Source organism: Phycodurus eques, chromosome 23 (assembly GCF_024500275.1).
Source record: "Phycodurus eques isolate BA_2022a chromosome 23, UOR_Pequ_1.1, whole genome shotgun sequence".
NCBI classification, from domain to species: Eukaryota; Metazoa; Chordata; class Actinopteri; order Syngnathiformes; family Syngnathidae; genus Phycodurus; species Phycodurus eques.
The window spans coordinates 7,071,728-7,099,486 of NC_084547.1; the positions used below are offsets into that span (position 1 = coordinate 7,071,728).

Genomic DNA, 27,759 nt, shown 5'->3' on the forward strand with positions numbered 1-27,759 from the left:
ATCAGTAAGAAATGTAACATATTGAATCATTTATGCAAATAATTACACAATGTTATGACCAGCCAAATTGTTTTTATTTAATCAATATGCAATTAAAGAAACATTATCAATATGAATGGTTTTTTTTTTAGATCCCAGAATTTCAAAATCATCATTGTATTGGATTTTTTTCCCTACCCATTTTGTCCAAAGTTGATTAAGAATTGTTCTCTCATGTTTAGTTTGTTGTGAATTCATCTTGCCTTTTGGATGAAGGCATGTCCCCAAAAAACGGTCTCGGTTTTGACGTAGGCCTGCTGAAGGCCAGGGACAGCAACCCGGGGAAGGAAACGGCGAGGACGAGGGCCAACCGTCCGGAGAAGGAGATGACGAAGATGAACCGCGAGCCGCGCCCCTCGCCGACAAAAGGTGAGCTGGAGAAACAAGTAGTCCAGAACATCGTTGGCTTGTCTTGACTAATCGTTGTTTTTCCTTCCTGTCCTGCCCCGCTTGCAGCTCTGCTTATCACGGTAGCTTTGCCGGCTGTGCTGGCACCATGAGCCAACATCACGTGGTTATTTACCTTTGACTTGCTTGGTGTCAGCTCACTATCGCCTCTTTTTGCTCCCTCAGGCGCTGGAAGGAAGCTTTTATTTGCAAGTGGATGGAAATGATCAAACCAATCTGAATTGAAGTAGCCAACAATCTGATTTAAAAAGATATATACTTGATAAACTATCATTACAAACTTGCACATTGCATCAATTGGGATTGTAAGAAGTTTAGTTAATGTCACACAGACAGCATGATTATTTCTTTTGATTTCGACAAGGGTTCCATCTTTACAGTATGCGACGACTACTGTTAACATTTATCATCAATAAAAGTTGGCATATTAATAAAGAGGATACTTCATGGTGTCATGATTAGGACTTGAAATCTAACCACAACAATCCAGTTTTAATGTCATAGGCCACCCTCACACGTGAACACACACACGATTCCCATCAGACTCGTTCTTAAACAATTTCAGACGGAAACGGTTTCACGTGCTTCTGCTGGTCGTTCTCGCTTTGTATGTTGGAACTTAACCCTGACTTACTTTTCCGTTGATCCACTGTGACACCCACAATCAAGAATCCGGACCTTTTCTACAGAGAATGAAAGTATATAGATATAGATGCGTCAATGCAAAGTTGCTCGAGATGCGCTGACTCCGGCCTCAGGCCACTCTTCGGGAAGTTCCTCCAAATTCTTGAATGGGTTTTGCTCGACATTTGTGTCAATGTTACAGTGATCCGTGTTGCACGCGCATCACTGCGCTTTTTCCGTCCGCTCAAGGTTTTGTGAAAGGTGCTTGCATACAGAACTCTGAGGACAGCCAAAAACCTTTGAAATATGTACCTGTTTTGAATGAATCTCTCGAATGCGTTTCACTTTTTGACTTGAAATCCTGAAATAAAAGAGCGCTCCCACGATAGCCAAATTTGTCTCTGAATCCTGTTGTATGCATACGTAGCGGAAGACCAGGAGCGACGTCAGACACCAAAATGGTGTGTTTTTTTTATTTGACTTTTTTGACGTTAAGATGTCCACTTGTTTTCAGTGTTTGTAATCTCTAGTGATTACTGCTCTAAATCACAAGGGCCAGCAGAAAGGACTCCAAAGATGCTGCCAATCAAACACATCTGCGTCCTCCACCCTGCACCCCCTCCCCTCTCCAGCCTTTGCTAATAACATTTAAAAGTGCTTCAGCCTCAGTGTTGTCCATTGGTTTAGCTCCCTCTAAGGGCTAAGAATAGAAAGTTTGAGTTTGAAGCGAGGCTGTGGCGCTCTTGTTGGCCGAGCAGAGGAGGGGGAGGAGAGGGAGGAAAGGTTTTTGCGAGTGAGGACTACGCAGCTTGGACATTTCCAGGCTGGGAAATCCAGCAGCGAGTGTGCAGGACCAGGCGCTCGCTCCCAGGAGGTGATGATACCGCGGCCCGTTAAGAGGTGACCCTGCGGAGATGCCGAGACAAAGCCAGTCTAAGAAAGGAGCCGTGGACTGACTTTGATTCCTCACTCAAGTCATGGTAAGTCTAAACATTTAACGAGCTTTTGCACTTTGTTTTGCTTAGTTTTAGAAGGACCCTCGCCGGATCGGACTTTTGGCTCGCTGGACGTCAGGTCCGCATGTTGCCCGACCGTCTCCGAGGGGGAGGAGACTCGGACAGAAACAAGAAGTGTGTTTGCAGGGTGGAGCAGTGTGGCCTGAGCCAGGAAGGGAAAGAGCACAGAGGAGAGAGGCTTGGCGACTTGGGCCATGATGCCGCATTTTCCACATTGGACCTGAGAAAGAAGGAATGAGAGAGAGAGAGAGAGAGAGAAAAGGGAGGGAGGGAGGGAAAAGGAAAAATCCAGGCAACTTCTTACCGGAAAACACACATGCTCTTCTGCGTTCTGTGGAGGCCCAAATGGAAGTAAACGGGCCAATCACAGAAATCTCTTGTTATCGACACTTCCTGCCTTTGTTGACAGACTGTGTGAGTCCCAACTGATCAACAAAAACATGTGGACCATCTCAACCAGACTCCATTCCACAACGCTGACGTGCGCTCGTCGAAGACAATCGAGTCGCTTGTACACGGCAGACGTGAGACGGACGCCGCGTGCCAGCTCACTGTCATTTCCCATGATGCACTCCGGTAGCTGGAAGTTGTCCACATTCTCGGGCAGGCGGGAATTATTCTGCTTTTCCTTTTACATTCTGTGTTTTTTGGCATTTCTCAGGGCAAAAACCTCAAATTTGTGGACGCTCCTCACATCTGCTTCCCATTATGGACGCTCGACTTTCCCACCGTTCAGACTTTTCTCTCCTCCTCCTGTGTCTTGTAGAACACATTTTGTCTGTCTATAGTTGTCGAGCTTTTTCTGTCTTTTGGTCTGCCAGAAACATGCCATAGTTTCTTTGCGGAACCAAAGAGTCCAGCCTGTGCTGCTCTTCAACCTGAGAGGAAAGAAAATCAACAAGGAAGAGTTTTGAAACACAAATCATGGGTGACAACAACAACCTTGGGACCCTTCACACCCACTCGCCACTTTTCCACTCGGACCAGCACCCCGCCTCCTGGAACTCGATACCCAACATGTTGAAATCCACACAAAAGAACATTACAATCTGTCAATACGCTCCTCACTTGTACAAAACGGATTGAGCGCAACGCCAGAAACACAAAAAGGGGATGACCGGGCCAAATTGGACCAGATTTCGCGCCCCCCCCCCCAAACTCAGCAAAGTTTAAAATGAGCACCAGACATCTCTGAGGATGATCCTTAGCGATTATCCTGCGGTGCGGGTTGTGTTAAGTGGTTTATCCTTCTCGATCTGTTCAGAAAACGGTGACTGATCGAGACGAGCATGTGGTAGAAACAAATCTGAACAGAATCTGCTCGAAAAGATCTCATCTACAGCACAATTTGCTAAAAAAGAACAAAACAACACCAGAATTCGTTAGAAAAGTGAATTAATTAGAAAAAGACAAATCTTGAACTGGTTAGAAGAGGACAAATCTCGACAAGAATTTGTTTGAAAATGATAACTCGAGAGCCAAATTTGTCAGGAAAGGACAAAATGTGACTCGTCACGTACGACCGCGACACCAACTGAAGTGGAGTTACCACATACGCTAACAGCTAGCCTAGATTCTTTGTCTTCTCCTCTTCTTTGTTGTATTTTCTGCCAATCTGCGTGCCCTCTGCCACCGTGCTGCCTGTCACATGTCAGTCTTGGTATTACAACAGATCTCTGGTTATTTGTGTGCTTTCCACCATGGAGTCAAAGAGAACCAATACCATTCGTGCATTTTTCGTCCTTGTGTGATCGCTCGCATTTTAAAGATCGGTGAAGATGTAAAATAAATGGTCATGTGTGGACCAGGGTTAAAGGGATTCGTGCCTGAAAAGATGGAGCTTGCACATAAAAAGTCACTTCAATCTGAATGTCTTTTTCTGGACTTCAGCTTGTACGTTTTCATCCCAATATGGCGACAGCAGGAGATGAAATCCATGTAATTGTTGTCAAATCGGTCGGGTGGAGGTAAAACAAGGAACGTTGAGGGTTGAAAACACAATGATGGCTTTACTGAGATTGTGGGGGTGGCCGGGTGGCTGTCAGAGAAACAAAGGTGGAAAAACGAGAGGAAAAGTTGCATGGGAACAGGTCACGTTGGAAAATGTGTATAGTGTACCTGTGGGTGTGTGGGTGAGAGAGAGTGAGGGTCACACATTGACTGCAGGCCCTCTGAGGGAAATGTTTGACACTCCCCAGAATGTTGAACAGGAAGCCGAGAGCAGAGAATGTGCCGCAATGAGCTTGTGAGTGTGTGTCTGCTCCATACCGAAGTTGATTCCAGCTCTTTTGTTCCAATCAGGCATCAGAGGCCATGGAGGACTGTGTACAGGGGGCGCTCTCATCCCTTTACCCACCCTTCGAAAGCACTGCGCCTCCTCTCCTCTCGCAGGTATGTATGTCAGTCAGTCACGCACGCACGCACACAATGGCTTGTGACATCCACCAGATTGAGTGGTCGCCATGTCCTCCAAGCAGGTGTTCACCGTACTGGAGTCCACCTACCAGCAGGACAGCCTCCGCTACCTCCTGGACTACTTTGTTCCCGCCAAGCACCTCCTTCACAAGCTCCAGCAGCACGCCTGTGTGAGTTTCCTTTCATCGGGAGGAGAATACAATGAGTTACCGGTGACACAATCGGCACGCGCGCAGCTCGACTTCATTGAAGTTGAGTTTGCGAGTTCACGTGTATGCATTGAGGAAACGTGCACTCGAGAGGCAGTTTTTCCTTGTCGCTGTGCTGCACTGAGACGGTGAGTCATGACGATAATTTCTTCCAGATGTGAGAGAAGGGAAAAGAGAAACAGAGAGACCTCGACCTTTAACGAGAGAGCGAGAGAAAGCTTTAGAGGTAATAGCATTCATTCACATGCCTGAAAAACGCAAGCTGTTGAAAGTTTGACAATAGTGGTCTCTTTGAGGACTGGGCGGGTGGGGCACACTGGGGAAGCCATGGGAGATGGGAAGGAGTCAGAGGAGGGCACAGTGGGGCGACACTACCGCGTCAAACTTACAAACTTTTGGTGCGCCAACGTCATGACGGGCCCGAGTCCAGACCTGGCTGCAAGAAGGAGTCGCCGTGGAGGAAAGCTGGTAAGGGAGTGAAAATAAACGCAAGCGGAATGTGGATGTGAACTGAAGGAGGTTCTGGGGATCTGAGAGAAGCAGCGGTTCCAGAGAAGTGATCTGACATCTGATTGATTCAAGCTTCCTCCTCTATTTTCTCCAAACATAATTGAAAGATGCTATTCTGAAGTCAAGACTCGCTGTTCGAACTTGGTCCGAGCCCGACAGAAGCATGCATTTTGAGACTTTCTATCCTTTTCCCCAGTCTCAGTACCTGGGCTGCCTCTTCCTCCACTCTGGCTGGCCGCTGTGCCTCGGCAACAAAGTGGTGGTCCAGCTCTCCACCCTGGACTGGAGGCTCCTGCGTTGCAATGACTTCTACCTGCAGGTGGTACCCTTCTCGACACGCTGTCCCCGGCTGGCGCTCAAGTGTCTGGCCCCCGGGGGGCGCACCGTTCAGGAAATTCTGGTGCCCGAGTCCCAGCATCCTCTTGTGTTCACGAGTGAGTGGCTGCACAGCATCAACAAAGAACGGGGCCACAGGAGGGAAGGTAACGCTTCCATTGAGATCTCTAATCCATCCAGCAGTCAGTAGTAATTTGTGTTCTCCTGTCAAAGTAGCAGGCGGTGGTCTCGACACCTGCTTGGTGAGCACGTGTGACGGTGTCCTGCGCCTTCCCTGGAAGGAGGTCGTCTACCCCGAATTTATCCACGACCCGTCTGAGGGACCTGGCTCGACCTCCAACCCCGAGGCCTACATGACCAAGGGTGGTCTGCCCGAGGGGTGGAGCAAAGACTCCAGGGGCTGGGCCGAGGAGGAGGAGGAAGATGACGACTTGCTGCTGGACGGCGTGGCCTCGGAGCCTGCGCTTCCCCGGCGGAGGCGCAGCGAAGACGGTCTCGGCCGGGCTGTGAGACGTCCTGGGCTCGGGGGAGATTATGTGGAGCTGTTGGAGCCAAGAGGAGGACCGGACGGAGGTGTTGACCCGAGACACCGGTACCTGGAGATGCACGGCGTATGCAAAACCAAGACTTTGCCTCTTTGTAAGAGGGGTAAGGCCATCAAACTGCAGAGGGGAAAGCTAGCGGGATGTGGCCGAATGGACGGCTTTGTTAGCTCTGGTGGGATCTCCGGAACCCAAGCAAATTTGACCGCCCCCGAGGAGCCGGTGCTAGGGCTTTGGCCTCCTCCAGGAGTCACCCAATCTTTGTCGTCTTCGGCCCAGGGCAACGATGATGACGGTGATATAACCGAGCGAAACGCCGAGAGCCAGGGAAGCGACCCATTTCAAGAAAGGCGGCCTGGTGTTGGGGGAGAGGGGGAGATGAACAGGGTGACGCAGCAAAGAAGAGAAGACACTCGGAGCACTCGGCTCCCCATTGAGGTCCCCGACACTGTCGGGCATGTTGTCGAGGGCTGCTCCGATCAGGAGTCCCATTCAGAGTCTGTTTTCGAGAATACGGACAAACCACTGAGTGACCACAGTGATGCTACAACACCAACATGGGATGCGCCAGACAAAACTTTTGCTGCCGTGGCTAGCAATAACGTGACAGATAGCAATAGTGCGATGGATCGCAATAGCGCGAAGGATCACAATAGCGTGACAGCCAACCAAACGAGGGATGGTGGTAAAAAGAAGACTCAAGAGATCCTGCGAGAAAAGGAAATCAAAGCTTCTGGATTCAGAGCTCCAAGGTAACCCCAACATGATGACCTCATCATATATCAACAAATAATGTTCACTTTTGGTTGACCCTGTCATAACTGCTGCTTCATACATCATCATAAAGAGAGCTGCTTCAAATATTTTCTCTCTCGTGAATTATTAAGATGACTAAAATATGAGACAAAGCTCCCATTGAGATGCAGTGCACAATAATACACCTTTTGTTCCAGGAATACTATCAAAAGTGAACATTACCTTTGTAAAGTTCATTATATTGTCCAAGTGGACATCATGTTGTCTGAAAACTTGTCCTTCACTTTCAGGAGGAAGAGGAGGGGGAGGGGCGCCAAAGGGAGGGCTCGCTCTGGCGGTGGTGCTTCCCGCGGGAGCTCCAAACCGCAGTGGAAAGCTCCTCCTCATCTGGGCTCCACTTCCTGCTCTGGCTCGACACAACGGCCAATCGCAGAGGAGCGCTGGTCGGAAGCATCGTCCGATGGGGAGTGCCCGTCCGAGAACGGTACAACCAGCAGCGCAGGTGGGATGAACCGGAATCTCTTCTCTTCCGCAAGACGTGCCGACGAGTCAATGTTCCTTCGTATATCTGGACAGAGGCAGAACCTTTGCCCATCTGCAACGGCCAATCAGCCGCCTTCATCCCCTTCAATGAGGAGGCGCAGTCAGGCCATTCGTGTAAAGAGGCTCCTTTGCTCCGGGAATTGGACGCAGAGCTCCTCCGGTCGGGGCAGCTGAGGATGACTGGTATTTTCTAAGCCAGAAAAACAAGCCTTAATTGGTTGGTTGGTCGAGTGATTGATGAACACTAACCACAGGGACGGTGGACAGATTGGGATGCGCTCTGGTCGTGGCACAGGCGGGAGATTCCGGCAGCGGCGAGGAGATGTCTCGCATCCTGGCCTGCTACCACAGGATCACACGGTAAACTCATACTGGCGTTTGAGGGACTTGTGATGAGTGAGGATCACAGAGGAGCTTGATGGCCCCTTCACTCCATGTGCCAAGATCAGGCCTGCGACCAAAGAAAAAGGTCTGACGGTGTTGATCGACAGCAGATGCTCGCCGCCGTCCTCGCGCTGCCTCTCCGCACTCAGGTTATTCCAGGTGAGAGTCCATGCCGAGACGTGTTTCTGAAACCGAAACCAAACTTGACTTGGTGCCTTCTAGCGGCTGGTTCCTGGCGGTCTCGCAGCAGTGTTGGTTTTGGTGGAGGAACAGCAGCCTTCTTGTGACCTGGAGGGAACAGAGGTGAGCAGCGCATGAACCTGAACGCTTGGCTACACTTTGCAAAACGTGTAAACAAAATGACTCGGTTGGAACGAGCAGGAATAACAACATAGTCGACGAGGGACTGAGATTTCTGGTGAAATTGTGTGAATGTGAATGCTGATGCTGAACTGATGTAGAATCTATTGAAATGTTGAACTAGACAATGTGAGACTGGGCACATTGAAATTGGTTTGTACATTTGGGAGGAGCAGGATATGTAAGAAGAAAAGTTAGAGCCCCATCGATGTACTGAATGAGCTGAAGAGTTTGAATTTGGAGTGGTTTAAATCCGTTGAGAAATGCGACTGACATTGTAAAATGTTTTTTTTTTTCCTGGTCAAATGTGGAATTTTGGTCAGTGAGAATTACGAGAATGCAGAAAATACTTCCCGAGATGTCCCGAATGAGCTAAATATTTTGATGTTTGAATCGGTTGAGCAGGCACATTCATCCACTAAATCTGCTTTTAGCAAGTCGCTTGAGTGTTTCGCATCAATGGCTGGACGCGGCGTCTCATTTGACACGTCATGAATTGCGGACGCCTATTTGTGCTTTCTTCCCTCCCTTTCGGTCTTCTCAATCCCAGGTCCACGTGGTGCGAGGAACAGCGGTCCTTGAGCAGTTTGTAGACAGGCAACAGCTGCCCACAGAGATGGGAGGCGACTTCAGCCACTGCCACTCAGACTGGCTCTCCTTCAGGATGGTAAGAAAAAACACACTTTGCTAGATGAGGTATGCGTGTCCAAATTGGCATTTTTATTTTTTAAGTTGTTGCAAGCCAAAGTATGCTTCACAAACAAGCTTCAGATACGCTGCCGCTGGAGTGAAGTGGAAAAAAACACCAGAAAAATTAAAGTACTGATTTTAAGGTACTAATTTTTTTTTTTTTTTTTTTTTTACTACAGTCAAATTTTAAGGTACTAATTTTTTTTTTTTTTTTTTTTTTTTTTTTTTACTACAGTCAAATGCGCAAATCTAAAATGACAACACTCACTAGGAGCAGACTCCAGACCTCACTCACTAGGCCACGCCCCTTAAAGACACAATACAGGGCTATTTTTCTTGATTTAAAACAAAACAAAAACAAAAAATTCTTTTTTGGAGGGGTGGGGGACAGAACGGATTAATTGCATTTCAATTCTTTTCAATGGGGAAAGTTGATTTCATTATTGAATTAAATTTGCAAGTCAAGGTAGCGCTCCACGTACTGTATCAGACTTCAGTTTAGAATTTAAGAAAAGCTCATGTTCCGGGGGAGGCGGGGGACATCGTGTCCGAGCGGACCGTGTTCCGCGCCTCCATTGCCGAGGCGGCCGACCGGAGCTGTGGCCGTAAGGTGGTCGGTGCCTGTCGTGGCGGCAATCCCCGAACCCGATGGTGGACACCAACGGTGAGGGATGCCGTCAAGCTGAAGAAGGAGTCCTATCGGGCCTTTTTGGCCCGTGGGACTCCTGAGGCAGCCGATGCGTACCGGCCGGCCAAGCGGGATGCAGCATTGGTGGTCGCTGAAGCAAAAACTCGGGCATGGGAGGAGTTCGGTGAGGCCATGGAGAACGACTTGCGGATGCCTCCCGGACACCTCCCTGGTGAGGTGTTCCGGGCACGTCCCACCGCGAGGGGACACCGGGGACGACCCGGGACACGCCGGAAAGACTACGTCTTTCGGCTGGCCCGGGAACGCTTCGGGATCCCGCCGGAAGAGCTGGATGAAGTGGCCGGGGAGAGGGAAGTCTGGGCGTCCCTGCTAAAGCGACTGCCCCTGCGACCCGACCTCGGATAAGCGGTAGAAAATGCATGGATGGATGGATGGTTAAGAAAAGCACTACCTGGGATCCTTTCTTCTTTAGAGCTTAGAGAGCCTGACCGAGCGCTGCGACAGCGCCCTCCTTTTGCTGGGAGAAGCGATGCAGTCGATGGACGGCGAGCAGACTGTCGACAACATCAAGGTGAGTGTGAGCGCGTCCCGGCCATCCGGCAGAAAGCGTGACTCCGGCTTGCTCAGGAGGTTCCGGCGAGCGCGGACAAGCATCGGCGCCTCATGGCCGGCGTCCTCGCCGACTGCCGCTTGACTGAGCTCCAGCGAGGGGGCGGGGCCTGGCTGGCGGGATTGACCAACAGCGCGTGCGGGTTGGCGCGGACGTCTCACGATTGCAGGTAATCTGTGGTCTTTTTGATGAACAACAACATTCCAGAGGTGCGGGTCTTATCCTTCAAGTTAATAGCCAGTCAATGGGTTACTGTGGCAAAAAGGTCAGATCCAGTCCCCACTCAATGTCAAGCAAATCTTGACTTGTTTTAAATAAGTCATAAATCAAGTCCTATAATCTCACAATATATTTTGTATATTATATTATACTTTGTAGTCGATGTCTGTACTTGCGTTAGTGAGCTGTACAAACACATTCACATTGTTCTTTTCAAAACCAGTCTTTGTATTGTATATTTATCATCTTCGCAATTGAACGCGTAACCATCATCAAGTTTCGTTCATGTTTGACCAGCTGTCGGTGAGTTAAACTGTGAATTTAATGTCACTTACCTGTCTTTGTGACTTTTACAGGGATAGATCAAGTTCTATGTCGTGGTGGTTGTTGCTTACCTTTGAGATGCAAACCTTGCATGTTGCCAAAAGCATCATCCTTGAATTCAAATGCAATACTTTTCGGATCTCCCTCCACGATTCGTGCGTCATGAGGTGGCCTATGCAGTCTGTGTGGTTTAGCACGACACAAAAATAGTTTCTTTCAAAAACGAAAACAAAAACTACGACCTTGAAAATGCAGATTTTCAAATGTCATCCGACGAGACTTGTAGTTCAAATCTCATGAATATAATGGCAGTCTGGTGGAGTCTTTCATTTCATTCGTGGTTTAAACCCCCGTAGACACGCACCGATGAAAAACACACTGGAGTGGAACGTGTATGTACAGTATGTATACGTGTGGATGTATACTCACAGAAAAATGGATTTGACAACCCTTGTTTCTTCAGTTTCTTGTTCATTTTTTTATGCCTGGTACAACCAAAGGTACATTTGTTGGGACAAATAGAATAACAAAAATATTGCATTTACGAGCTGATATCATAATCTCGTCATTTTACATGATTTTCTTGACGTTAACCAAAATCGCTGGGAATACGATTGGCTGGCGATCAGCCCGAAGATAGCTGGGATAGGCTCCAGCATGCCCGCGACCCTTGTGAGGATAAAGCGGTACAGAAAATGGATGTACGGATGGATGTCAAATTGGACATGAAGTGTCATTTTTGTTGTGTTGATTCTATTCTTCATGTAATATAGCTTTTAGACCGCCCTTGTGGTACCCCACAAGGGCGGTCTAATCATTCAGTCTGGGCTGTCGTCCGCCTTTCGGCCAAAGTCAGCTGGGATTGGCTCCAAGTCAAGATAAGCGCGATAGAAAATGGATGGATGGACGAGCTTACCTGAGCTCCTCCCCCAAATAACAGTGATCTTGAAACAACAATGTCGTCCTACTTCCTTGAAATTGGTAACCTCTGACTTCATTTCGACGCAAAATCCCTGAAGAACCCTTCTAATGTCTCCGCAAGGGGGTGCAAGTTCCCCATACAAAGGCCAATGATTGAAACTTCATGATGCTGATTAAAGAAAATCAGAAGAATCATTATTTTTATATGTCCAAAACACACAAGGAATTTGTCTCCGGTAGTTGTGAAAATGCTGTTGTCTCCTACGACAGCAGCAGTTCACATTCCACTTTTGGGGGGGCATACTGCTCTGTGTGGCCCCCCCTATAGCACATACCAGAAACCACCACTGCTTGCAGACTGGAAACAAAGTTGTTTGTTTTTATCCCGAATAATCAAAACCAGCTGGAGCAGAAGAGCAGAGCAGGAGAGTCCTCCCTCCCTCGCGCTGATGGAAACGTGATGTCTGTGCTCCTGCAGGGCTGCGCTCGCCGCTGCCGCCAGACTTTATGACAGTGTGGACGACGCCCTCCATTGCCTGGTACGAGTGTCCAACCGGAGGGCTCGCGACCTGGACGCGCTGAGCGGACTGGCCGGCCTGGTGGACGAGCTGGAAAAGGTGAGCCGGCCGGCCAATCATAAGACCGGTTTGGTGTAACAAGAACAAAAGAGCAGTTTGACCTCCGCAGTGTGACGAGGAGATGGAGCGAGTACAGTTGCAGACGGACGCCTACAAGGACCCGCCTCTCTCGCTGAGCAGGCTGTCGCTCCAGCAGCAGAAGTTCAAAACGCTGCGAGAAACGGCAAATGTGAGAAGTTAGGGTTAACACGTTCTTGTTGTGGTTGTCGTAACTTTGTTTTTGACTTGCCATTGGGTGGGCTGTTCATAGGGACGGACGATTGCTTTTTGACCTCAGCGTACCTTTGGAACCGTTCCAGTAGTTCCAGTACTCTGGTTTCACCTAGTGGCGGTGTGAAGAAATGCATGGCTCGGTTTTGTTTCAGGAGCTTCACAGCCGGACTCTCTCTGTGCTCACCGACCTGGAGACTTGGAGCGAGTTGGACTGGGCGGGCCTGAACGACATCCAGGTCCGACTGCCTCCGGTCAGGGAACGTCTGCGGGACATGGCCCACTCTCTGTCCGACCGCTGGGCCGCCCTGGACAACACGCGGCGGCTGCTGTCCACTCTGACCGAGGTGAGTGCGGGGTGAACCCTCATCCCTAAACCTGCAGACCTGAGTATTTCCCGTCTCCTTTCAGGCCTCCCAGTGGTGCGACGAAGTGTCCTCCGCCTCCCCGTCCGCCTCCTCCCCCGTCTGCCCCCTAGCTTCCCTCCCCCCCATTCCGCCATCCCGTTTCCAGGACGCCCGCTCGTTGGCTGTGGACTTGGGTGGCGGAGCGCTGCTGGATCTCTGGAGCCGCACGGTGGAGCGTTACCAGCAGACGGTAGCGCAGGTGAAGCCGCGCTTCCTTCAGTCCGAGCGAGCCCAAAACCAAGGACAGGGAAAGGCCAAGACGCCCGTCGCCGGTAACCTATGGGACGCGGAGGCAGAGGGCGACTGGGGCCCGGGGGCCGCAGGAGGCGAGGGGGGGCTGCAGTCCTGGGGGTCTCTGGCCTCGCTGTTCAGACCGCAGATCTGCTCCACGCTGAAGATAGATGAGCGGGGGGGCAAAAAAGAGGGGGCAGTGGGCGGAGGGAAGTTTCTGCAGAACCTTTTGAAGAAGAGTGTGAGAATGGTCCTTTTTGTTTTTCTGTCCTGCTTCTCTGATGGTGACTTGCCGTTCTTAACCGAGTCTGTCTCCTCTCAGCCCACAGAGGCACCCCTCCCGCCCAAGCCCCCCAGGAAGAGACACCCCAGTTTTGACCTGCAGGCCCTCTTGGCCCCTCGCAGAGGTGCCGGCACCCCCAAACCCACCGAGTGCCGTACCTCCCCCAAATCCTGGCTGGGCCGCCGGGCCCTCGCGGACCCCGCGGTCACCACCGCCGTGGCCGCCGCCATCCGAGGAGGAGGAGGGGTCTTGATCAGGGGCGTGGAGGTCAGCAGCAAGGAGGTGGTGGACCACACCGGGTCTCCGCGGCAACATGTGCTGCGGGGCAGGAGCGAGAGGGAAATGGGGACGGAACGGGCCGGATCTACGGCGCAGAGGTGCCTGCCTGCCTTCTTTTTGCCCTCTTTGAGCATCTTATCTCTCCGTCCGCTGATCTTTTCCTCTTCTGTCCTTCTGCTTTTCTTTTTGCTGTCCCTCTGTTCTCTTTCTTCTATTCCTCTGCTGTCCTTCTGCTGTGCCTCCGCAGCAAATCCTACCTGCTCTGGTGCAGGATGCTGAGCAGCGAGCGGCAGTATGTGTCCGTTCTCAAGGGGGCGCAGGAGACCTATCTCCCCCTGCTGCAGCTCCTGGACACGCCGGCTTCCCTGCGGGGGAAGGCGGACACCCTGTTCCCCTGCTGGGCGGCCCTGAGTGCCTTCCACTCGCAGGAACTTCTGCCCGCCATGGAGGACGCGCTGATGCAAAGCTTGCTGCAGCAGGACTGCTTCAGTAAATATGTGAGTGAAGACTCCACAATAGCCGCTTTTCTTCTCACGAAACCTGTTTTGCTTTTTTTCTTGTCACAGCGGGACCACTTCCTGCACTATTCCAATTACATCCGGACCAAACCGGAACTGGATTCGCCGCTGGTCACGCAAGCTGCGGACTTCTTTAAAGTGAGTCACCTGTAACTGACACACTGACGCAACCGCTCAGCAGACTAGACGAGGAAATCCCTCCACTGTCAGGCATTTTCGAGCAATTTCACAGATATTTCAAGCCCCGCAGAATATTGGATACTGTGACGATGTAAACACCAAAAGACTCTCTTCAGACTCTCTTCTTTCATCAGAAAAAAAAGTTTGTCTCTAGCTTATACCGTTCTTTAGTAATCAGCAGTCAAATTCAGGCTACTTTCAGCCAAATCTTTTTCTGAAGGAAAAAAAACTGAGAAAACAGAACTTTTTTAAAAAATACATATGATTACCAGAGAATACTTTTGATTGATGACGTATTTTGCAAGGGGCGGCACGGTGGGTGACTGGATAGCACATCTGCTTTACAGACTTTTTATTGATGACGTATTTTCTTCGTTGCAATCCTAAAAGACGTTCGACTCGCGGGTGATGAATTCCTGCAAGATGAACAAGCTGTAAATGGAAAATTCTAATCAGTACTGGCAACAGATGTTACATTGTAATGTGAACTACTGGGACTAAATTATGTTTTTATGTAACAAGGGTTGAAGGAGCGCGTTTGCTCGCTAAATGTAGCTAACGCTAGCTGCAAACGAGTTACCTTAGTCTTCGTGGGACTTTGTCTTCGTCAGAGGAAGCTCAGCTGCTTCCAGGCTATCCAGAGGGAGTTGACTCAACTGACGATTCGGGATCCCGTTCATTCAAATCCTGGTCGGCAGACGATCAGCTGGCAAGCGGCCGAGAGCATCTCGCCATATGTTTAGGCCGGCATTTTGGGCGATAGCTTTGCAACAAAGCGATTGGCTCGGAGCGTCATCCTTTATTCCCCCGCAAGATCTAAGGCATGGGTGGGAAAACGTTTTGGCTCTGGGGCCACATTGACTTTTAAAATTTGACAGGTGGGCCAAGCCAGGACCAGATGCTTAAATATAAAAAATAAACAAAAACATGCATTGTAGTGTTAATACTTGGATTTATTTTTAATGGGAACAGTGTTGTTTTGTTGATCACCTTTTTTGCCAGTGCACCAAAGTCTGGTGCTAGTTATGTTGTGGCAATTCTCAGAACACATCTGAGGTATTCATCACTCAGCTGGGATCTGTAGGATTTTTTGTTGGTGTTCATCACACTAAAAGTCTGTTCACGCACATATGTAGAGCCAAACTCCACCAGCATCCTCTGTGCCATCTTCTGGATTTTTGGAAATGTGTCTGCGCTTAATGAAGCCTATAACTCATCCAGTTTGAGAGTTGAACTTCTCTTTTAAGACAGTATCACATTGGAAACCAATCAGTTGCATCTGCAGCTCCCGTGGCACTGTTTCAGGATCTTGTGTCACTGAATCTTGGATGGCCGTTTGTCAGATAAAGGTGTGTTGCTGAGTCTACAAGCTTGATTTTAACCGCTGAGCCGTAGCCATTAGTTCCTGCGTTGATTAGCTGTTAGCATAATCAGCATGCTTGGTAGAAAAGTGACAGATGATGTTTTATTCCTTTAAAATCGCAATGGTTTCTTAACAAATTAGACATAGAGCCTTAGACTGTACTTCATTGAAAAAGTATTTAGTAGTCCATTCTATGTTAAACACTCGGCACTCACTGTCGACTTTTCTTTTCTTTGGCCTGCTCACGGTTGAAGAAGGGTTCAGAGCAGTAGCAGAGTAAAAACAGAACAGCCAAAGTCAAGTCAACGTATCACTGTACCTAGTGCGGTACGTGGTGGACCCATTGGGCATTACAGGACAAGGTCAAAAGAATGCCGTCACGATTTGTATATGATTTGGCCGGCCGGATTGAAATGATCAACGGGCCTGATGTGGTCCGCGGGCCGTAGTTTGCCCACCCCTGATCTAAGGCGTCATTCCTGTCGGTCGCAGGAATATTTTTCTTGCCTTGGCGCAATAAAGCTTTTTTTATTGTTATTTCTTTTTTTTGATTATTTTTATTTTGTCTTCTCTCTTTTTCCACCATTATGTTTGCACTATAGATTGTCTTCTCATTGTCTCTTGGCCCCTCCTCCTTCTTCCACTGAGGGAGGGATGTTCACCTCAAGGCATTGTTGCCCTCTACAGGTTGCCATTCCTCATTGCAGAGGCTTGACGATCACACATAAACTGCACAAGACCCTCCCCCAACCATGCCCGTTAAAAGAATGCCATTGACGTCTTTAGACGGCCTTGGCAGGGAAGAGATGGATCCTGAATGACGTCTTTGGACAGCATTGGCAGGGAATGAGTTAAATACATTGAACGTGCATATTTTATTTACAGTAAATCAATAGACCAATTATTCAATGGGATAAATGCATTTACATTTACACTTATGCACACACCTCATACAGTATATTGACCTGTTCGCGCAGGCCCGCCAGACACACAATGACAATCGGCCTGTTTTTGTGCCATTTTTGCCCCTTCCAAACAAGCATGTCAAATGCCAGACAATCTTAAATCTTATCCTATACGACTGTCCTCAGGTCTGATGTGTGTTAAGAGTGGATTTGTCCCGATTTTGGGTCCAAAAAAGGTCGGGGTCGACAATCTTAAATAACGAACGGTGTTCAATATTTATGAACAAAAGTCTACAATCCCAATTCCAATGAAGTTGGGACGTTGTGTTAAATTGAAATACACGACAAAGACAAGATATTTAATGTTCAAACTGATAAACTTTATTGTTTTTAGCAAATAATCATTAACTTGTAATTTTATGGCTGCAACACGTTCCAAAAAAGCTGGGACAGGAGGCAAAAAAGACTGAGAAAGTTGAGGAATCCTCATAAAATACCCGTTTGGAACATCCCACAGGTGAACAGGCGAATTGGGAACAGGCGGGTGCCATGATTGGGTAGAAAAGGAGCTTCCCTGAATTGCTCAGTCATTCATAAGCAAAGATGGGGCGAGGTTCACCTCTGTGAACAAGTGCGTGAGAAAGTAGTCGAACAGTTTAAGGACAATGTTCCTCAACGTACAATTGCAAGGAATTTAGGGATTTCATCATCTACGGGCCATAATATCATCAAAAGGTTCAGAGAATCTGGAGAAATCACTGCATGTAAGCGCCGAGGCCTAAAACAAACATTGAATGCCCGTGCCCTTCGATCCCTCAGGCGGCACTGCATCAAAAACTGACATCAATGTGCAAAGGATATCACCACATTGGCTAAAAACAGTTTGGCGCTCCATCCGGAAGTGCAACTTGAAACTCTACTATGCAAAGCAAAAGCCATTTATCGACAGCACCCAGAAACGCCGCCGGCTTCTCCGGGCCCGAGCTCATCTCAGATGGACCGACGCAAAGTGGAAAAGTGTTCTGTGGTCTGACGAGTCCACATTTCAAATTGTTTTTCGAAATTGTGGACGTCGTGTCCTCCGGGCCAACGAGGAAAAGAACCATCCGGACTGTTATGGACGCCAAGTTCAAAAGCCAGCATCTTTGATGGTATGGGGCTGTGTTAGTGCCAATGGCATGGGTAACTTACACATCTGTGAAGGCACCATTAAGGCTGAACGGTACATACAGGTTTTGGAGAAACATAGGCTGCCATCCGAGCGACGTCTTTTTCACGGACGCCCCTGCTTATTTCAGCGAGACAATGCCAAACCACATTCTGCACGTGTTACAACAGCGTGGCTTCGTAGCAAAAGAGTGCGGGTACTAAACTGGCCTGCCTGCAGTCCAGACCTGTCTCCTATCGAAAATGTGTGGCGCACTATGAAGCGTAAAAGACGACAACGGAAACCCCGGACTGTTGAACAGCTGAAGCTGTACATCGAGCAAGAATGGGAAAGAATTCCACCTACAAAGCTTCAACAATTAGTGTCCTCAGTTCCCAAACGTTATTGAATGTTGTTCAAAGAAAAGGTGATGTAACACAGTGGTAAACATGACCCTGTGCCAGCTTTTTTGGAACGTGTTGCAGCCATAAAATTCTAAGTTCATGATTATTTGCTAAAAACAATCAAGTTTATCAGTTTGAACATTGAATATCTTGTCTTTGTAGTGTATTCAATGAAATATAGGTCGAACATGATTTGAAATCATTGTATTCTTAACACAACGTCCCAACTTCATTGGAATTGGGGTTGTATATAACTATATAAGTATATAGTTATGCCATGACACCGTGAATTGTGACGTGAAACGAAATGTCGTCAATCAAGACGCACCCTGACTCAAGAAAAGGAAACGACTGTAAATAAAAATCAGCATGTCTTCCCCGATGTCTTTTTTTTTTGTATAAAAGTGGGTTCCCCTTTTTCCAAAGCAAGTCGTTTTGGGGTTTTTTTTCAGCACGCCGCCATTTTATAAGGCTCCCAGCTCCGGCAACCTTCGGGAACGTTCGGGAACTATCGCGCGAAGCCGGAAGTGTTTCGTCATCTTCGGTTTTGTGAGATCACGTGTGATAACGCGAAATTTCAATTTCGTTTGAACAGAATCTTTGCGTGTGTGTGGTGTTCTGTGTTGATATTATCGGAGCAGATCACACACAATAGGAGCAAAACTGTTAAGTGACAGATGTTTTATTATTGTGTGTGTGGTCTGTCACAGATAAAAATACATTATTAACAGTCTTGTTGGCACGTGGGAACTTAGAGTTACACTGAAAAGTTTTGTTACTTATTGATGAGTATGTATACATGCAGAAGCAATAACGCATGCTCGCCCAGCCTCTTCCTCCATCGAAAGATCCTCACTCAACTTGTCTCCTCGCTCTTGTTTCCCCGTCCTCCCCTCGTCTTCCCGGCCAGTCCAAACTCCCCGCGACCGCCGCCTCCCCCTTCTCGCCTCTGTGCTTCCCTCAGTGCCTGCAGGCGCCCCCCGAGAGGCTGGAGCAGTACTGCGAGGCCCTGGAGGAGCTGGGCGGTATCAACCCAACCTCTGACTCCACCCTCTGCGTCCTGAGACACGCCCAGCAACACGGCGAGGACCTGAGGGCCAGCGACCTCATCGTCGGCTGTCCGGTGAGAGCGCCTGTCCCACTTTGTCCGCTTCATCAGCCATCCATTTTCTACAGCGTTTGCCCTCATTGGCCGATCCCAGCTGACTGTTGAAGTTTACGTTAAAACGGAAGTGAATTAAACATTGTTTTATTTAACAGCAACATGTTCAAACAAATCAGATTTTCTCGAACCAAAGTCCACAAGCATAATGTTGACGTTCCAATAATTCTAAACCTTCAAACAACTGCTTCTTCAACACTTGGAGCAGCAACACATACAAATCGAGCATACAACAATACTCGCAGGCATATGCTGCACTCTGGCTCCTCTGTGGGAAGTTATGTTGAGGAGCGTCACTGTCTCTTCTTCCTGTATAGCTCAGTGCTCCCTGGCATGTTGTGGCCCAATGTGGGACTAGACTGAAGGCGCCAAACTCTAAATTGGCACTGACCTGGAATTGTACAGTAAAAAGGGTTCGATTCAGAATCAGCAGGGAGAAAACTGTATATATGCGTGGCAACAGGAGCAACTCTGTCAGTGTAGGCGTTGGCGATGTACAGTACCCATGTTTTTCCTTCCTGAAGTAGCGTCGTATGCATCAGATTCCTGTGGCGCGGCGCGGCGAGCTGGTGCGTCAGGGCGAGCTGACGGTGTGCGGCGGCGGCACCCGGCGGAAGCGTGTGGGTGTGAGGAGGGTCTTCCTCTACCAACACGCCATCATCTTCACCAAACACAAGAGCGGAGGAGGCAGCGGTGGCGCTGGACCGGGATGCTCGGCCTACAACTACAAACACAGCATGAAGGTGCGAAAATACTCACACTCTGTACTTAAGTTAAAAAGGCTGGTAAAAATACTGTAATACTTGTTTTGATAAATTGGCACAAAGGGGGGGAGAAAAACCTCTGCACATGAAATAGTTTCCCTCTTTTATCGACTTACATCATTTTACTTATCTACTTACAGTGGGGCAAACAAGTGTTTCGTCAGCCACCAATTGTGCAAGTTCTCCCGCTGAAAAATATGAGAGAGGCCTGTAATTTTTTTATCATAGGTATACGTCACCTATGAGAGGAAAAAATGAGGAAAAAAAATCCAGAAAACCACCGTGTGTGATTTTTAAAGAATTTATGAGCAAATGATGCTGGAAAATAAGCATTTGGTCATTTTTCTGGCTCTCACAGACCTGTAACTTCTTCTTTAAGGGGCTCCTCTGTCCTCCACTCGCTACCTGTATTAATGGCACCTGTTTGAACTCCTTATCAGTATGAAAGACACTTGTCCACAACATCAAACAGTCCCACTCCAAACTCCACTATGGCCAAGACCAAAGCGCTGTCAAAAGACACCAGAAACTAGTGGTGGGCAAGTGAAGCCTCATGAAGCACTGAGGCTTTCCTAACAATTGTGCCGAAAAAGCTTCAAGGCTTCAGTGATGGTGACATCTGGTGGACAACTGAAGCCATAGCAACCTCTAAAGAACACGACTGAAGCACTGGCGCTGTTTCCCATGACAGCAATACAAGTTCAGAAAAGTCTGTATGGTCATTCAAGTGTTTTGTTCATTCATACCAAATAGTGATTAAATCATCATTACAATAAAATACGCAGATGCTCTCCCCCATCCTCTAAAACACATTCCAGATGAACCCAAAGAATAAATGCAAATGATATTAAAAGTTAAATGTGGTTAAACGTTGGTTCAGGGTATATTTAAAGCTTTGAGCGTTACTACTGTTGCTGTTACTGTACTAAAAGTCCCTAACAGGATTGGAGATCCTTCCTACTTTGCAAATGATCATGGTGTGTGAATTCAGAAACATTGTTTTGTGTGTGTGGTGTTTTTAAGGAAAACCTTTCAAGATAATGGCTTGTCATTTGGGGACTTGTATGGTTGACTTGCCAAAATACTCTCACTCTCCTCACAACCCCATTTTGAAGCATAATGATGCACCTTATATAGCTAGTATGGTGCCAAACCACTCAAATCTGTCCAACCTGTCAAGCTGTCATTGGCTCAGAATGCGCTGAAACGCCAAGAGCCAATAAAAAGCATCGAAACATTTTGAAGGAATGAAGCGGTGACGTTCCAAGCTTCAAACGTCAACGGTCACGTGACACTGGTGCTTCGATACAAGCTCCGACACAGCGTTTCGAATCACTCCGCTTCAGGAAAAGTGACACAAGCGCCAAAGCCTCGGTATCATTTGCCCATCACTACCAGAAACAAAATTGTAGACCTGCACCAGGCTGGGAAGAGTGAATCTGCAATAGGTAAGCAGCTTGCTGTGAAGAAATCAACTGTGGGAGCCGTTATTAGAAAATGGAAGACGTACAAGACCACTGATAATCTCCCTCGATCTGGGGCTCCACACAAGATCTCACCCCGTGGGATCAAAATGATCACAAGAACGGTGAGGAAAAATCCCAGAAGCACACGGGGGGGACCTGGTGAATGACCTGCAGAGTGCTGGGGCCAAAGTAACAAAGGATACCATCAGAAACTAGGGTTGGGCATCGTTTGAATTTGAGCGATTCCGATTCGAGTTCCGAACGATTCTCGATTCCGATTCTTTCAGGGGGCTGGGACTAAAAAAGTTTGCATGGTTTCAATAAAGGGTGTCCAAATTATGAACATCCATTTTCTTAGCAGCCCGCAGCAGAGACTAAAATGAACATTTGACTCGAGGTTCTCTTTAACCAGTAACAATATCAAACCTATGAGCTAAAAGGCAATGTGTGTGGAACTAACCCAGTTGACTGAGAGTTAACTTCACTGACAGCATTGTTAAAAGTTATTTTAATAATGCTATATAGCTGCCGCTGTATTCTGTTTCATCACTTCAAATGGTTTATATCTCCAAGTTTTAACTTGACTTCTTGTTTTAAGCTTTTAGCCTTTTATTTTGAAGGGTACACACCGGAATTCAGCTTTTTGGCACGAAAAATAACTTCACACGCCCCCGGTGATTGTTTTATTTTTTAATGAATGGAACCAAAGGCTCTAAAACGCTAATTCCTTTCCCTACTCACCGATGAGGCACAAGGTTAGTGTTTGTGATACTGTGAGACAACGTTTACGTGAATGTTGTCCCAATTTGTGATGTAAAGTTGCTAACGGTGAAGTTTTAGCCCAACGTTAAGCTTTTTTATTTTATTTTTTTATTTTTTGGACCATTGCCGCTTACGTTGGTTTGAAGACCAAAATAAACACTAAAAACCATCAGTGCAAAAGTGCAAGCGAGCGTTTACCTTGTTAGCTGTCCCAATGTTGGCACAGACGTATTTTTGTTTCACTCAACCAGTTGACTGAGGGTTGACTTCACTGAAGCTCCGCGTGGTGTAGGCTGAGGCTCAGAGCGCGTCAGACGCTACACATCGGGAAAAACTCCTTTGCACAATATAATCTTATTCCAAGTGTTGCACTGAGGCAACTGATCATTTATTTTAACAAAGTTAAGACACACTTTTGTTCACCGCCACTGCCGTTGGGCACGAGCACGTCATCGTGCCCGTTCTTCTCAGTTGGTTTATACCGCTGCTTCGTTGCTTTTCGGCACTTCTTCGCCGCTGGAGGACTAAGCATCGAAACCGAGAACCAACATTTTTTTATTTGAACGTTAGTCCCGGTTCCAATCGATTGTCGATGCCCAACCCGATCAGTAACACACTAGGCCGCCAGGGACTCAAATCCTGCAGCGCCAGACGTGTCCCCCTGCTGAAGCCAGTACATGTCCAGGCCGGTCTGAAGTTTGCTAGAGAGCATTTGGATGATCCAGAAGAGGATTGGAAGACTGTCATATGGTCAGATGAAACCAAAGTAGAACTTTTTGGTAAACACTTAACTTGTCGTGTTTGGAGGAGAAAAATTGCTGAGTTGCAGCCAAAGAACACCATACCTACTGTGAAGCATGGGGGTGGAAACATCAGTCTTTGGGGCTGTTTTTCTGCAAAGGGACCAGGATGACTGTTCCGTGTAAAGGAAAGAATGAATGGGGCCATGTATTTTGAGTGAAAACCTCCTTCCATCAGCAAGGGCTTTCAGCGTGACGATGATCCCAAACACACGGCCCGGGCCACAAAGGAGTGACTTCGTAAGGAGCATTTTGATGTCCTGGAGTGGCCTAACCAGTCTCCAGATCTCAACCCCATAGAAAATCTTTGGAGGGAGTTGAAAGTCTGTGTTGCCCAGCGACAGCGCCAAAACATCACTGCTCTTGAGGAGATCTGCATGGAGGAATGGGCCAAAATGCCAGGAACAGTGTGTGGAAAATCTTTGACCAGCTGTCATTGCCAACAAAGTGTATATAACAAAGTATTGAGATGAACTTTAGTTATTGATCAAATACTTATTTTCCACCATAATATGCTAATGAATTCTTTAAAAATCAGACAATGTGTTTTTCTGGATTACATTTTTTTATTTGTCAGAGTACTTTTAAGGCACCGTACGTTTTACTTTTACTTGAGTATTTATGTGAAGCATCGATACTTTTACTCCGATCAACATGTCGTTCGCTACTTTTATTTATTCATATTTCTGGATGTGCGTCTATTTTTAGACTCCATCTTCGACTTCCGCATAGGGCGCCCACTGCGCCAATCAAAAACGGGATCAGTCATTTGACTCCAATTCACGAATCACACGACACAAGGCAGTCACATGACCGCGCACGTAGCCTTCGCGAGCCAATCAAAATGACGTATTTTGCAGTTGGGGGGGAAAGAGCCGTGCGACTTTATTTTACAGACTCCAAAAAACAACAGCTTTATCATGCAGCTCTTAAATTGTGACTGCCCAAACTTATATATTTCAGCCCACTTCTAACTTGAGACAACACCTTGCGGTAAGTTGCAGATGTTTTTGCTGTTGTTTTGGCAGTGGATGTGGCAAAATTTGCACTATCCCGAGGGTGTCGCACGCACACACAATCACTAAGTCTGTTCAGCAAACAGCTTCTTCATGAAGTCATTGAAGCGAATAAAGCAAATATTGTTTCTGTAGAGCCCAATGCAGTGTTGTTGGTTTTTGGGCAGTTAAAAATTGAAATGGTGGCAGGTGTGCGTCAACTCCCATATATTATGTTTTAATTTATTTGATTTGATGTTCATGCTCTGATTAAAATAATAATAATAATCTGAAGTTACTCTTACTGAAGTAAATATTTGGATGACTACTTTTGACTTTTACTTGAGTCATATTATTCTAAAGTAACAGTACTCTTACTTGAGTACAATATTTGGCTACTCTACCCACCTCTGTTCGTCACCAATCAGTCTTGAATCAAACAATTCTCTGAAAGAAGGCCTTGCAAATTGGCCTCATGGTCATTACATTCCTCTAGGTCGTTGCGGTTCCGTTTTTTCCGCGCCTTATAAGACCCAAGGTGTCAATCAATCAATCAATCAGTCAAGATCTCAACCGTGGTTGACTTGACTACTCTCTCTTTACATCTTTTTTTTACATCGTGCTGTCATCGCCGGTGGTTGAAGTAAGGAGGACAAAGTACCGATATCTGTTTGAAAATGTTACTAATGAGAAAAGGTAAAAGGCTTTCAGAAAAAGAAATACTCAAAGTACAGCTAGCTGCGAAATCTACTTGAGTACCGTAAGGAAGTGTTTGGACTTGGTTTCCTCCCACCACTGCCTCGCACTAACCCCCCTCCCCCCACCCAGACGGCCGACATGGGCCTGACGCAGAGCGTGGGCGAGGATGGCGTCAAATTCGAGGTTTGGGTGCGACAGGCTCCTCGCCTCAGAGACTGCGTCACGCTGCAGGCTCAGGACGGAGAGCAGCGCAAGGCATGGACTCGGGACGTCGCCCACCTGCTGTGGACGCACGCCATCAACAGCACAGGTGGGAGGAAAGGTGCAAGTCCCTAGGAGGTCTCGAGTCTAAAGCGTAAACACGTCTCGAGTTAGTCGAGTCCCCAATCAATTTCAAGCAAGTCGTGACTTAGGGTAGACGAGTCGTACGATCTTGCTCAACATCTTCTCTCGCCACTCGCTACCTGGACTCGATCCGCTCATTTCATTCTTAGGGCATTGAATGGACGGCAACTGGACTGTTGTGGTTGTCTTTGAAGACGTCGGGCTTCTCATCTGAGCGAGCAGCCTTGATGGCTTCGTGCGCGTAGGCCAGATAGGACAGCTGTTGTCTGAGTGTTGGCGTGGAAACCCAACGATTAGAGGCAGGCCCCACCCACTCTTTTGGGATGCATTGTAGAGCGCCGTTAACAACAAGTTGTTCGGGTTAGTTAGCTGTACCAACATTCACAAACACATCTTTTTTTTCTTTTTTTTAATGGCTTCAAAAACACTCTCCATATTACTTTGTCTTCTCAATTAAACACAAAATCGGCACAATGCCTAGTTCACGATCATATAAGCTAAACTGCGAAGTTAACGTCCCCAAGTGACGTACGTATGTTGCCATTCTCTTTTTCCTGATTTGATCAAAAACGTAATCTGCAATCCAATTGTATTAATCATCTCCGCAGCGCCACTCCACATCAGAGCCTACTGGTGAGTCAAAAAAATTAAAATAACTCTTTTTCAAAAACAAATGCATGCCACGCTATTTTGAACAAGCAGGTTTTCAAATGTAAACAGGCAAGACTCGAACTCCAAGTCAAGCAGAGTCTAGTCCTTAGTCCTAAAATTGCCGACTTAAATCTGACTCTGCCCCAAATCTTGTGACTGGAGCTTCCACCTCTGCAGCTTGCTCCTTTTTCCTTCTGCACCTGTTGCTGAAAAGTTAACCCTTTCCACATGCAGAGTTGTGTCTGAAGGAGTCGCTGTGCGTGGGCGTGTCCAGCAAGCTGCTGTTGGACGCCAGCGGAAGTCAACCGTTCGAGTCGGAGAGAGGTGAGGGCCGTGCGACGGCTCGGGCATCTTTGGTGCTCTCTCCAATGCCAACTCTCGCGCTCTTCAGTGCACAGCAGCTGCTCTGACTCGTCGTCCGTTGGCAGCCACAAGGAAGGGGGGGGCTCGCCGGCGTCAGGGAGAGGCCCGAGGAGGAGCTCCACCAGCTGCTCTCAGGTGCGCAACGCACGCACACACAGCTCAGTGGTTCCCGACCGTTATTGAGCCAAGGCACATATTTGGCATGAGAAAAATCACATGGCACACCACCGAATGAAAATGGAGCAGAAACCGCTCTGCATTGTGGGTTATGGCAGACATGTCGAATGTAAACGAAGGCTTTGCCGTTGCTATGAAGTCGTCGCGACGTTTAAAACACGGGAAAGGAAAAACTAGATCACGAAGCCGGAGACCACAGCAGGCAGAAATCCACATTAGAAATGCTTCGGATCAGTCCTAAAACTCTAATTCACAGTGGAGCAGCGACCCGTAGTATCGGCTACAGCGGATTTTTCCGTTGACCTTGTGTGTCGAGTGAGTGCCCACACTTCGGAGGAGTTCCAAAACGACAAGTGGTGGGGCTCTAATGTGCAGTTACTTTGGCAACGTTAACGTGCTGAAGCCGACCAACATGTCATTCGGACGGAGGTACGTGGAGCTAATGCAAGTTGCGTGTGTTTGCTTTTTTAACCATCCTTACCCATCATATATATATATATATATATATATATATATATATATATATATGTGTGTATATATATGTGTATATATATATATATATATTATTGGTATTAACGTTGACAGATGATATTCATTAACGCAGGTAAACTGCAAGAATGAGCTCGTTTCAATTTCCTCCCAGACTTACTTTCCCAGGGTGTGAAATGTGACTTTGCTATTGTTATTCTGTTGTATGCTGTAAATGGCAATAAATGGACCTTCTGCCATCGAGCGGAAGAGCATTTCACTCTTCTGCCTGTCACAATATGTCACTAGTATAGATTTATCTTGTGACAAATAAATCATCATTTTTCAAGCAACGAGGTGAAATTGGATAATTGTCAGAGTGGTTGGGATTGGTGTTCACTGTGCACATTCATACTGCGTGCGCACGTGTGCGTGTCCTCCCCAGGGTCAGTCGCCCTCAACTGCCGTGTAGCCGTCACGGTGCGCCCAGTAAGCGACGCGTCTTCGTCCGCGTGGAAGCCGAACAGCAAATGCTGGCTGACGGCTTTCATTCCGTCAGAAAGCGAACACCTCCGCGTGGGCGGGCCGTTCGATCTGCAGCAGCGGACGAAGCCGGCGAAAAGGAAGAGCCGGACGCCATCTCGGATATGCCAGTCGCCGAGGGTTCCGGAGTTGGTGACGGCAACAAAGCGGGCGTTGTGTGCCAACGAAGCGACCGCCTACGTCACGTGACCCGGGCATCGGAAGTGGCGCGTGAGACTTTGCAGGTGTCGTGGCTTTGTTTTTTTATATCACCCACAAGAGGCATCTTCATCCTCATCATCATCATGGATCTTTTTCTCTTTGGGGATGCCTCACCCTTGTACCACATGCTTCGACACTTTTCTTGGACATTAAAACTGGATGTAAGCTAACACCTGTGCGTGTGTTGGGGTGCCGGGGGGGCGTGCGCATGTCAAGTAAGAAAGGTCACATGATCATTTGAAG

At 47.7% G+C, this 27,759-nt stretch overlaps 1 protein-coding gene across 6 annotated transcripts; it reads left to right on the forward strand.

Annotated features, from left to right (window-relative positions):
* The first annotated feature begins 294 nt into the window (after positions 1-294).
* Positions 295-27,686, forward strand: arhgef40 (Rho guanine nucleotide exchange factor (GEF) 40). Of its 6 annotated transcripts, XM_061668595.1 has the most exons (26): positions 2,379-2,611; positions 4,389-4,478; positions 4,565-4,672; positions 5,418-5,703; positions 5,774-6,851; positions 7,146-7,357; positions 7,432-7,581; positions 7,653-7,758; positions 7,848-7,941; positions 8,005-8,085; positions 8,693-8,809; positions 9,954-10,052; positions 10,109-10,260; positions 12,034-12,172; positions 12,243-12,362; positions 12,559-12,750; positions 12,815-13,282; positions 13,364-13,701; positions 13,851-14,100; positions 14,170-14,259; positions 19,031-19,243; positions 19,825-20,025; positions 24,898-25,078; positions 25,999-26,088; positions 26,156-26,262; positions 27,218-27,686. In XM_061668595.1, the coding sequence occupies exons 1-26, from the start codon at positions 2,528-2,530 to the stop codon at positions 27,242-27,244; spliced, it is 5,073 nt and encodes a 1,690-aa protein (XP_061524579.1). In that variant the 5' UTR covers positions 2,379-2,527; the 3' UTR covers positions 27,245-27,686. The 6 variants fall into 6 exon arrangements, with proteins under 6 accessions (XP_061524581.1, XP_061524580.1, XP_061524579.1 ...); XM_061668597.1 differs by lacking the exon at positions 2,379-2,611 and adding an exon at positions 295-408 and having other exon boundaries at positions 26,156-27,686; XM_061668596.1 differs by lacking the exon at positions 2,379-2,611 and adding an exon at positions 1,706-2,051 and having other exon boundaries at positions 26,156-27,686.
* Positions 27,687-27,759: the final 73 nt, after the last annotated feature.

Bases quoted from the DNA above. Each gene is read 5' to 3' on its own strand.
- arhgef40 (XM_061668594.1), top strand. From the start codon at position 2,528: ATGTGGACCATCTCAACCAGACTCCATTCCACAACGCTGACGTGCGCT. The intron at 10,261-12,033 runs GTAATCTGTGGT...GTGCTCCTGCAG, and splicing joins CGGACGTCTCACGATTGCAG to GGCTGCGCTCGCCGCTGCCG. The intron at 12,363-12,558 runs GTGAGAAGTTAG...GTTTTGTTTCAG, and splicing joins CGCTGCGAGAAACGGCAAAT to GAGCTTCACAGCCGGACTCT.